Source organism: Etheostoma spectabile, chromosome 16 (genome assembly GCF_008692095.1).
Source record: "Etheostoma spectabile isolate EspeVRDwgs_2016 chromosome 16, UIUC_Espe_1.0, whole genome shotgun sequence".
NCBI lineage: Eukaryota > Metazoa > Chordata > Actinopteri > Perciformes > Percidae > Etheostoma > Etheostoma spectabile.
Genome location: NC_045748.1, coordinates 23,536,782 through 23,548,311, shown reverse-complemented (window position 1 = coordinate 23,548,311; position 11,530 = coordinate 23,536,782). Strand labels below are relative to the sequence as shown.

The window sequence follows — 11,530 nt, the reverse complement described above, 5'->3', positions numbered from 1 at the left end:
TTTGATGTCTTTTGGAGATTTTTCCATCTTTTCTTGGCTTCTTTATGCACATTAATACTCATTTTTACCTGGGGTGCCCAAACATTCGATCCCCACTGTACATGCGCTAATTGAGAGATGTCAGAGGGAGGGGCTGCCTATGGAAAGGCACCCCGAGCAGTTGTGGGTTCGGTGCCATTGCTCAAGAGCACCTTGGCAGTGCCCAGGAGGTGAACTGGCATCTCTCCATATTCTCTTTTTTACTGTAGCAACATGCTCACACCAGAGAAGCTGTAATCTTGGCTACCAATGTTGTTAATTTCCCCCCAATGTCGGGTCACATTACTCAGTATTTGGTTTAAAAGCCTATCTGTGATTTTGAGAAATTTTGATTTTGAGATTTTGAGACTGTCCACTGCTAACTATAGTAATGTTAGCTGAATGCTAACAGCAGGAAAACCTGCAATCTTGGCTGCCAATGTCGTTCAATTCTCCCTGATTTTAGGTCACCTTATTGCTGGAAGACTTGACTGGGCTTTTTCGGGAGGGGGGCTTAAAGATACAGGCTCTCCAACAGGTGCAGCAGCCATGGGCAGTTTAAAAAAGAATTAGGTTTTATTTTAACATTAAAGCATGTAAACATGTTCTAATAGCAACACAATGTGAACCTGGAATGCTAAATAATAGCTTCCCTTTAAGTAAAAAAAGTAGTTTGTAGAAAAACATAAAAAGAGTACAATTATGGTAATGTATCTGCTCGGCAAGTGTCTGGACGAGCAAAACTGACACAATAGGAATAAATATGCTGTCAATTGTTTTGTGTTTTAGAAACATTTGATTCATTTGTAGAGATTTTTTGCCCAGTATTAAAACCTCTTAATTACATCCACAGTAATGAAATGTTGTTCAACACAACAAAATCTCCACAAGGGTAAATTAACATGAGAAAAGGTGTGAAAAACAAAAACAAGGAAAAATGTAGGTAACACTTTACTTGAAGGTATCTACATATGAGTGACATGACACTGTCATGAACAAATGACAGTCATGACACATGAACAATAACCATAACTTGTCATGACAAAAATGAATGACACTTACTAAAAGAAGCGTTGTGTCAAAAACGTTTATGACTTGTTTATAATGTTTATGACACGTTCATGACAATGTCATGTCACTCTTATGTAGAGCCCTTTAAGTAAAGTGTAACCAAAATGTATTTGTTAATTTTTATGCTTGATGAATTTAGTTTCCATTATGTGTGGCTTAATTAAAGCGATCACAAGGTCAATCAGATCAAGGTTTTTAGACCTAAAGGATTACTATATTGTTGCTTTTCAGACTCTGTAAACCTTCCTGTGTCTCCCCCTGTGTCCCCATCCCCTGTCCCACACCAGGTCCAGAGGAACTGCTGCTTGACTCTGTGTAACTTCAGTATTCCAGAGGAGCTGGAGTTCCAGTACAGTCGAGTCAACCAGCTGCTGCTGAAAATCCTGGAGCCAGCTAGGCAGGATGAGTCCATCCAGAGAATTGCTGTGCACCTGTGCAATGCTTTGGTCTGTCAGGTGGACAACCATCACAAGGAAGCTGTGGGAAAGATGGGATTCGTCAAGGTAACATTAAGATGAGCTTTACTCTTTAGGGTTGGGCGATTTCCCCTGAATAGACAGTTAACAATGTTTACAGTAAAACGTTGTGATGGACAATGATATTGTTGTTTCTACGGCTATGGGCTAACAGTTAACATAGAAACGATCAGACATACATTTAAATGCCCTCGGTAAATAGACAAAATTACATGCTGCCCCTGGTAGGGGCAGTACATTACAAATTGACCTACTTTCACTTAACTACGCTGCTGTAAAGTCTAGACTCAATCAGAGCTCCGTGATCTGCGTATCGACCGTACAGTGGAACGTTTGCCTTCAACAGAGCGACAGTAATAACCTGATATACCATCATTACTGAGATTAAACTACATCCTGGGTTATATTTGCACTGAATAACGCAAACAATAAACAGAAACATAGCTCTTGCAGCGCACATGAACAGATGCGCAATATGAGCTCACACATAAAATCAAGCACCCGCGTGAATTAGCCTCCTGTTGCTAACCAACATTCATAAATCCTATATAACATCGTCATCAGACTTACTTATTGATGCACGCACAATCCACAAATTTAGTCCAATGAGGGGATAAAAGAAAGCGTCCATTTAATTAAGGGGCAGCACAACGCAAAGCCCGACGCAAGTGTCTTTGCTAGTTTAAGACCGACGCAGTTGTCAATTTCCCGTCCACTAGGATTAGCGTGTGTCTGACACTTTACAAGCACACATAATACTATCTACACAATTCACAATCACCACAATAGAGGAGACCATTAATGCCACTGTGGTAACTATCCAGAGTTGTAGTGAGTGCTTTCTCAAACATAAACTTATATGTCTGTGACTTCAAATTGGACTTATTGTATTTTATCTTTTGTCCTCTAATTAACAAAAGATCAAAACAACCACATACAGTACATACATACATACCTTTGCCTTCTTGCTTAGTGGGACTGTGCAGTCATTTTACTAAATCTATTATCCTGAAGCAACATGTCCACACCAACACAGCCCATTGTGTTGTTTTGACATAGAGCTACTGTTGGTGTGTAATCACTCTGACAGCTGTCAGCTGATTATGGCTAATGTATTTTTATTTTTCATTTCTCCTTTACAGACAATGCTGAATTTAATTCAGAAGAAGCTACAGGACAGAACGGTGAGTCTCAGTTTTACACCTCCTGGATCTTTTGACTTTAAAAATTGTATTGCGTTATAAACACAAACCTGATTCAATAGACTAATAACTATGCCTGCATCACATAGGTTTGCCTAACTATTACAATCAAATGGAAGGGATTCTTGCTATAAAGGCTGTGTGTTTGTTTCCCTCTCAGTGTGACCAGGTGATGGAGTTTTCCTGGAGCGCTCTGTGGAACATCACAGATGAGACGCCAGACAACTGTCAGATGTTCCTCAACTGTCGGGGCATGAGTCTCTTTCTGGATTGTCTACAAGTGAGTCCACGCTCACCCACACTGCACGTCTCGTGTCTACTAAGCTGCCGCAAGGATTCTTTTTCTATATATTGTAGTGCGCACTTGATGAAATATCATGTTTTTGGACTATAATGGCAGTAGTCTCCAGATACATACATACATACATACATACATAACATACCGCTCTTCTCGTTGTATGATCTTACTTCAGGAATTTCCAGACAAGCAGGAGCTTCACCGCAACATGTTGGGTCTTTTGGGGAATGTTGCTGAGGTCAAAGCACTGAGGCCACAGCTGCTCACCCCACAGTTCATCACTGTATTTAGGTAAGAAAACTGTTAAAACCAGTGGAGAGCAGAATAAGGCTGAATCCCATTTCTCCGTCTTACCCCTTCCCCTTCCCCTTCCTCCTAGCCCTTGGCCCTCGAAACCTAGTAGTAAGGGCTAGCGGTGAAAACATACCCTATGAAATGGGACACTACTTGGTTACATCACCTACAGTATTGATCCCAAACTTCCAAGATGCTGTCTGCAAGTGTGTCTGTAGACTGCGTGGGTTCATATGCATGTATATATTTTATATTTCTTTCTCTCACATGAACGCGCAAAACTAAGGGGAAGGGGTAAGACAGAGAAATGAGATTCAGATTATGTCTTGAAATATTCTGATCAATTTTTCCAATGTACCTGTCATTAAGAAAACAGTAAGAACCCATTAAATGCGTACTCATCAAAAATGTCTCAAATACAACTGCTGTTTGACACACAGCTTATGTATTATCATTTCATAAACTCCCTGCTTTTAGTTGAATTATTGACAAACAGACTGTGTCATGACTCCAGATTTAAGTAGGCAGTGAGGCAGCACAGACGGCTGTCTATGTATCTGTGTAGAGATGCCTTTAGTATTACATACAGGCACTGCTCAAATTAATGAAAGCTAAGGCCAAATATTGTGAAAGAAATGTAATGTTCTACTTTTCCTGCAGACGGAAATGAACTTAGCTAGAAGAAACCACAGTGCATATCGGGCAACTGATAGCTATACATTCTGGGTTTAAAACACAAGACTAACCAGTGGAGATTAAAAAGCAAAGGACACATACTGTTACATACTTTGATGTTTCCATGACACTGGGTACGGGTTACACACAGATCAAGACGCATGACAATTCACCTTTGTCATGTCTTTGCAGCGCCAACACAGCCACACCACACCCTTTGCCCATGAACCACAGAGAGAAGATACAGATAAACTGGGAACAAACTTTTTGAACAACACAACCAAATATAGTGTTTTTAGTTAAAATAAAAAAGGGGTTATTTGGGCGTCAGTTGGTAGAGTACATGCTGCTATTTAGAGGTTCATTCCTCGACGCAATGGCCAAGTTTTGGAATCCGACATGCGGCATTTTCCTGCACATCTTTCTCCTCTCTCTCTTCTTTCATCTGTGCTGTTCTAGTGATTAAAGGCGGAAATACCCAGACCATTATCTTAAAAATAAACTGACTGACTCGCTGTTTGATGCTTTGACAGTAACCTGCTTGACAGCAAGGCAGATGGGATCGAGGTATCGTACAATGCATGCGGCGTGCTTTCCCACATCATGTTTGATGGGCCGGAGGTCTGGTCAATGGAAGTGCCGCTCAGAGACACAGTGATGGACAAGATGTGGAATGCCATCCAGAGTTGGGACGTCAGCTCCCGCCGCAACATCAACTACAGGTGATTATCGGTTTAATTTTTCCTTAGTAATGCCATTGCCAAAGGGTGCGTTGGTTTATGATTTCTTCTCCTCTTTGGCTGGCAGTAGTCATCCTCTGTCAAAATGATCACTTCAGACTTAATTGTCACAGTGTATGGACCAAAGTATCTTTCAGCCTGCCAAAAGTATGGTCTATGAAAGTTTAACTCAACATTTTATGTGTCAAGTGTCATCAAGTCACCTCGCGAGATTTCAGAAAGAGACTTTCTATAATGTTGACAGCTATCATAACAGTCTGAGCCCGTCAGGAGCAAAAACAGCACTTTTAGTGGACGTACGTTGTTAAAACTACTTGTAAACTGGCTACTGAAAAACTGGCCTGTTGTAGGGTGTCTGGTAAGACCTTGAACGAGAGATGTCTGACTTTGAGATCCGGGAAGATTTATTGAGATAACTATAGGCTGTGAAGGGAAGTCAGTGCATGTGTGAGTTCAGAGTGGTTATGGCTTTTGGGAAGAAAAGTTAAGTAACTAGGAAATGTGAAGTTTTATACAAAGTTGGGCGTGGTTCTGAAATAAAATATAGCAAACAAATCAATTGCAAACAAATATCAATACTGCACATCAATAAGCATCTGACTTACTATGAACAATATTTAGTGAAACTAAATGTAACCACCAGTATACAACAACAAAGAATACTAAGAACTTGTGTTAATTTCTCTGTCATAATTAACATCAATGAAATGCAACATATTGCCCATTAGCACAAACTGAGAATTACATCCCACATATCTATTACGGATAAAAACAGTGAAATACACCTTTAATATCTGAGCACTTGGCTCCACAGCACTAGTCTGTTTACTGGCGATTGCTAGCGATCATTATAACGTAATTATGAACCTGGCTGCACAAATAATATTAAACAATCAGCACATCCATCAGCTATGCAATAGAAAACACAGCAACAGCAATATTATGGCGATAAAATATATCGCTCACTCCAAATAAATGTCACGTCGTAACACAGTCTAAACTTGGACGCGTTGTAGCCAAACGCTTGTTGAAATCAACAAACGTAGCTCTAGCGTTTACACAAATGAAAAGGCAGTAAAACCCATAAGTGTAACAAGCAACAGAATAGTTTTAACTTATGTTCTGTATGAAGGCTGAAAAGTTGGAAAAGAATGATAGAGAAAAAGTCTGTTAACAGCTTTCCCCTTCTCCTGTCTGAGTGCGAGTGATTGATTGGAAAAAGTAGGGTTCAGTTTGAAAAATACAGAAATCCCCCTTTAAATCTGTCGTGTCATGACAACACATCCATATAGTGATCAGTAATTATAACCTCTTTTTAACCAAGTTATTGCTTCATCAGCTGTTTATTTTTAGTGTGAATACTGTGGGCCCTCGTAAAGTAAAGTGCAGATCATTGTTGGTCAGTAATGCAAACTGAGTAACAATATGTCTGTATATACTGTGTTGACGTGGTGGCCTAGCTGTACAGTACAGCTGTCCGTGGTTCTCCCTCCTTTTTTGAATTTTTTGAAATTGACTTTGGTCTCTCAGGTCATTCGAGCCCATCCTGCGACTGCTCCCCCAGAGCATCTCCCCTGTCAGTCAGCACTGGGCCACGTGGGCTCTCTACAACCTGGTGTCAGTTTACCGTGAGTATCCGCTGCTCTGGAGGGTTTCAAACCAGACTCCACATTTAGTGTTTGTATTGTCAGGTGTACAATCAGCACCCGCCCTGGCACTGGCAACTTGTGTTAATCTCATATAATACAAAAGTTCCAGCAAATAGATAAATATAATTTGAAATATTTAAATCATGACTTATTTTTCTACAGTATTCTGACATTATCCTTTCTCTGCACTTGTCAACAGGCCTATTCATGTACACAGCCTGCCTGATAGGCCTAAATTGTATGGTACTGTATACAGTATTAATTCTTGCTCTGTCTCTTTACATTCATTTTCGTCCTACAGCAAGCAAGTATTGTCCCCTGCTGATAAAGGAAGGAGGAGTAAGTCTTCTGGAGAAAGTTCTGGAACTGGAAAGCTCAAAGCCAGAAACCAAGGACATGGCCAGGTAGGACTTAAGCTCTGTGCATAAGCTTGAAGAAGTCTTTTTAGCCTGGTATTTATGTACTTATGTACTCTGTAGCATTTTGAACGCGTGCTATTTGTCAGGATAAATTCTACAGCTGTTGCTTCAGTATCAGGCTGAGCAGCAGCCAATATAATATTTTTGTTCTGTCTTTGGCTCAATACTTTTGTTGCCAACAGTTATTAGTCATTTCCGGCAGCAATCTGGATATATACAGAAACACATAAAGTCACTTCCACATCTGTGATTCAGTTCATTTAGTTCATGCTAAGGAAAAGATACTTTCTTGTCTTTTATAGTTGTGGTCCGTTTTGTGTTTACATTAAGAGGTGTAATCATCAAGTCACATTTACTGACAGGGAACTCATAGGTTAAACTTTTGATGATGTCCTCCTACATAACCATAGACCTGTGGAGAGGAAATCCTATTCAAGTGGCTGACAGTAAGTCATACTGTACTTTACGGAACTTTTTTTTTTAATTTTCCCCGGTGTCACAAAGAACCCACCAGGAAATGACTGATTATGAGAATGAATAGTCAAAACTCCAAATGGACCTCCATGAGCCCTATCTTTCACACGGCACAGCACAAAGCCCGACATGGTTTTCAATTTCACATACAGCGCCCACTTTGTTAAAATAGCAAATGCACCTGCGCCCACCTGTGCACCCATGGGTGTGCTGGTCCCCCTTACAGGGAGGTGTGTTCAGGTGCAATCTTGGCATATTGCTATCTTGAGACAGCGGAACGTGACCGCTCTATTGACCAACAAAAAAGCATTGTTATTTTAACAAGGCATTAGTAAAATGCGCCTAGGCTCATGCATAGCGCGTGCACACACCATGCACCAGCACACAAAAATGCCAAATATTAAAAATAAAAACATTAACGTGCAAATCTGCCATCATAATAGCAATGCACCAAGGTACAAAAGCGTCTGACTTTAAAGGGAATGGGAGCGGACACTCTGATTGGTTTATACCATGTTGCGCCCAAAACACACCTGTGCTTAATGAAGACACTGAGTACAACCCTTTTGAACCATGTGCCTGGTGCGTGAACCCTTTTTCCGCCGTCAAACTAGCAAGAGTGGACTCGTACACGCCCTAAACACACCTGCCTTCGGCGCTTCACGCTGTGCGCTTAGATAAGAGGTTAGATAAGGTGAGAGAGCACTCTAAATGGCATTTGTACCCAAAAGTCATCAGTGTCAGCTTCATTCGACACTGACATCATTTCAGTTCAAGCATACAATGTGCTGTCTAAGGTAGCCTTCTGTCCTGTTCAGACCTGGCCTTAAAGGGCAACAACTGTTTTTTTCCAACCTCTATTTTCCTGTGTTTTTGTTTCTAAGTGACTGATGGGAACAACGATCTCTGACATTGGTCCAGCATTAAGCAAGATCGCTGCTACTCGGATTAGTATTCTAAGTGTCTGACAACTTTATGGAAAGGATTTCTAAGGAGGATGACCTTTCTGTTAAAGAATAAGATCCTTTTTTTAAACTTTAATTAAAGGATATTAAAAAATAGCCACAAAATTGCGAAAAAGCAAATAAACGGTAATTTTAGCATCGTAATATACGCTTCATTCAAAGTCGACAAAAACAAAATAAAACTGAAAAGCCTGTTTGGGTCATCTTTTCAATTTTCCAACCATCACAATTCTAGTTTTGGTTGAAATAAATACATAGTTAACCAATTTACGTGTGCTTTTTTTAAATGGAGTCTGGTGGGTTTAGCACTAGCAACGTCAGAGCTGTTTCTGGTTAAACTGAAAGGTCTCAAAGATGTTTTAAAGGTCTATCTAAGAAGGGATCTTTTCCATAATGTTGTCAGACACTTAAAATATTAATCTGAGCCTGTCAGTAGCAAAACAGATAAAAACAAGCTGGACAATTGCCTTATTAACTTACATTGTAGCTTCTTTCAATGCTGCCGACTGCAGTGATCTTGCTAATACCGGACCATTGTCAAAGATTGTTCCCATCAGTCACTTAGACATGAAAACACAAGAAAGTAGGGTCCAGGTTGAAAAAAAACAGTAGCTACCCTTTACTGCCACGTCTGAACAAGGCTTATGAAGCTCTTGGACAGACCAAGCCTTAGCTAACTTGTACAATTTTTATATTTTTCAGCAAAGTCATGGAGCAGTGTGAAACCTTCAAAGAAGACCCCATGGATACAAATCATGGACAGGAGGTTAACTACGGACAAAGAGGTTGACACCACAGGAGCCACGGTTCCCAGCCAGCGTCAACCAAACCGACCTAAGGCCCCTCCTACTGTCACCACCACAAGGGTCAATTGTGTGCATTACTCTTATTCTTCTCATTCTTTATTATTTTGTAGAGCAGAAATGTGTCTCTGGCCCCTTTTTCACGGCTATTTGGACAAAACCTTAATATGTGACACATAGGACTTGATGATGTGGTGCATGGTGTTTTGTTGTGAGGGGGCTTACCTTTAGTACACTTAAGCATCTCTTGTGTTAGGGCGGTTTTGTGGGGGTGGATACCTGTTATCTGTGTGTGTGTGTGTATGTGTGCGTGCGTGCGTGTGCGTGTGCGCGCCAAAGATTTAACGACAGAACAAAACGACCGAGTGATGCTTGGTTCTCAGCGGAAGGAAACAAATGCCCTCCCCCAGCTCACTACTATTAACTGTGTAACAGCAAGCAAAAGGCTAAAGGCGGTGCCGTGTCCTGCACCGCCATCAGAGGTCTCACACTGCTCTCTCACACACACTCATGCTTGTGGAGGCCCCAGAGCTCTCGCCACAGTCAATATTAGCCATTACGTGTGCAGGCTGTAGAGAAGCCTCACACTGACGTTGACGGGAGACACAATAATTTCTTTGTTATATATGTAAATATTCTCTGTTTGTCTCATTCTTTCACTGCGTGTATGTTTTATAATATAACTGTAAACACTCATGACTTCACTCTATATTTAAATTTGTTTAGGTTTGACTGACATCTGGTTAGTGCTAAGAAACTATACACCGAATACCCAATCGTTCAAATTTAGTCTGGCAAGCCTGGATTCTTTAGATCATTGTTATATTACTTAGATTTAGTTGCTATTTGCTTTTGGTTTTAATTTTCTGGCATTTTATCCTGATTCTGTTGATTATTGGAAGCAGCTATGAGGGAGGTCAATACACCCAAAGTAAATGTGTTTTATAGGGCCAAAAGTATGTGAATACTACAGGCCCCTGAGAACAAAACCAGGTTCATAAAGAACTGTTTTTTCCAGTTTGGTGTGGAAGAACTTGATTGGCCTGCAAAGAGCCCTTCCATAGGGATGAACCAGAACCCTGAATGTGAGCCAGACCTTCTATCACCCATCTACTCACTGATGCTGTAGTATCTGCATGGGATCAAATCCCCGCAACCAGGTTCCAGGCTGTTATAGAAGCAGTTTAGTGCCCCTGTAGTCTCGCATTGCCAGACCTATTGCCCCAGCGCTGTGAAGTAAAGGCTGTCTCTAGCACACACACATTCCTGGATAGGAGAGTTAAAAAAAAAAGTCTCTGGGTTGTTTGATTTTTCTTTAAACCAATCACAATCAGTCTTGGGCGGTGCTAAGCTCCAAACGCAGCAACGGTGCCTCTGCAAAAATAGTCTGGAAAGGAACTTGTTTTGATGGAACATTTGCACACAGCAAAAGAAAACGCCACATACCATATTCAATAAAGTTAACTGTTCACACACTACAGAAGCGTGAGATATTTAAATTAGTTAATACATGGTTTAAAGCCATTTGCTCTGCTCAGTGGATCGCCATGTGTCCACAGCAATCCCGCCAGTTGGTCCCAAAACGTCCCAGTTAGAGAGGAAATGCAGGAAGTGCTCTGGGTTATTGGCATTTCTTTGAACCAATCCCAATCGTCTTGGGCGGTGCTATATGCCGTACGGAACCACGGTGCCTCTGCAAAACAGCCTCCTGAAGGAAGTTGTTTTGGTGGAACGTGTGTACGTTCAGAAGTAGTTTTAGTCGTACATCAGAAAACTCAGATTGGACAGATAGTCTAGCTAGCTGTCTGGATTCACCCTGCAGAGATCTGAGGACCAGGTAACCATAGTCCTCAGATTGGACAGATAGTCTAGCTAGCTGTCTGGATTCACCCTGCAGAGATCTGAGGACCAGGTAACCATAGTCCTCAGATTGGACAGATAGTCTAGCTAGCTGTCTGGATTTACCCTGCAGAGATCTGAGGACCAGGTAACCATAGTCCTCAGATTGGACAGATAGTCTAGCTAGCTGTCTGGATTTACCCTGCAGAGATCTGAGGACCAGGTAACCATAGTCCTCAGATTGGACAGATAGTCTAGCTAGCTGTCTGGATTTACCCTGCAGAGATCTGAGGACCAGGTAACCATAGTCCTCAATAATCCACTGGTGGAGGTTAGAACGCCAACACAAAGACAGAGGACGGGGACAGACATCCAGTTGAAAACGAGGGGCATGTGGCGGAACCTCCAGTGGCACCGAAGTAATCCCCTAAGTAAATGGTCTTGGATATAGACTAACCACAATGCACCTCAGCCAATGGCTAATGTATCTTCAAGTCTATGGGCTCAATCAGAGTTTAGGAGCAGTCAAGAGATTTGTTTAGCTCCCTTCTTTCTAACTTAACTTTCATCACTTGAGGGTATAGATCAGGTTTTGCTCCGCTGCCCC

General features: G+C 41.3%; 1 protein-coding gene across 1 annotated transcript in view; it reads left to right on the top strand.

Annotated features, from left to right (window-relative positions):
- The window catches only part of zer1 (zyg-11 related, cell cycle regulator), a 22,701-nt gene extending 12,339 nt beyond the window's left edge, over positions 1-10,362 (top strand). Inside the window, exons 9-16 of the mRNA XM_032539231.1 lie at positions 1,377-1,592; positions 2,708-2,749; positions 2,928-3,047; positions 3,241-3,356; positions 4,568-4,756; positions 6,305-6,402; positions 6,725-6,827; positions 8,984-10,362. Coding sequence (XP_032395122.1) covers positions 1,377-1,592; positions 2,708-2,749; positions 2,928-3,047; positions 3,241-3,356; positions 4,568-4,756; positions 6,305-6,402; positions 6,725-6,827; positions 8,984-9,071 — 972 coding nt within the window. The 3' untranslated portion in view covers positions 9,072-10,362. The remainder of the gene's footprint in view (positions 1-1,376; positions 1,593-2,707; positions 2,750-2,927; positions 3,048-3,240; positions 3,357-4,567; positions 4,757-6,304; positions 6,403-6,724; positions 6,828-8,983) is intronic.
- Positions 10,363-11,530: the final 1,168 nt, after the last annotated feature.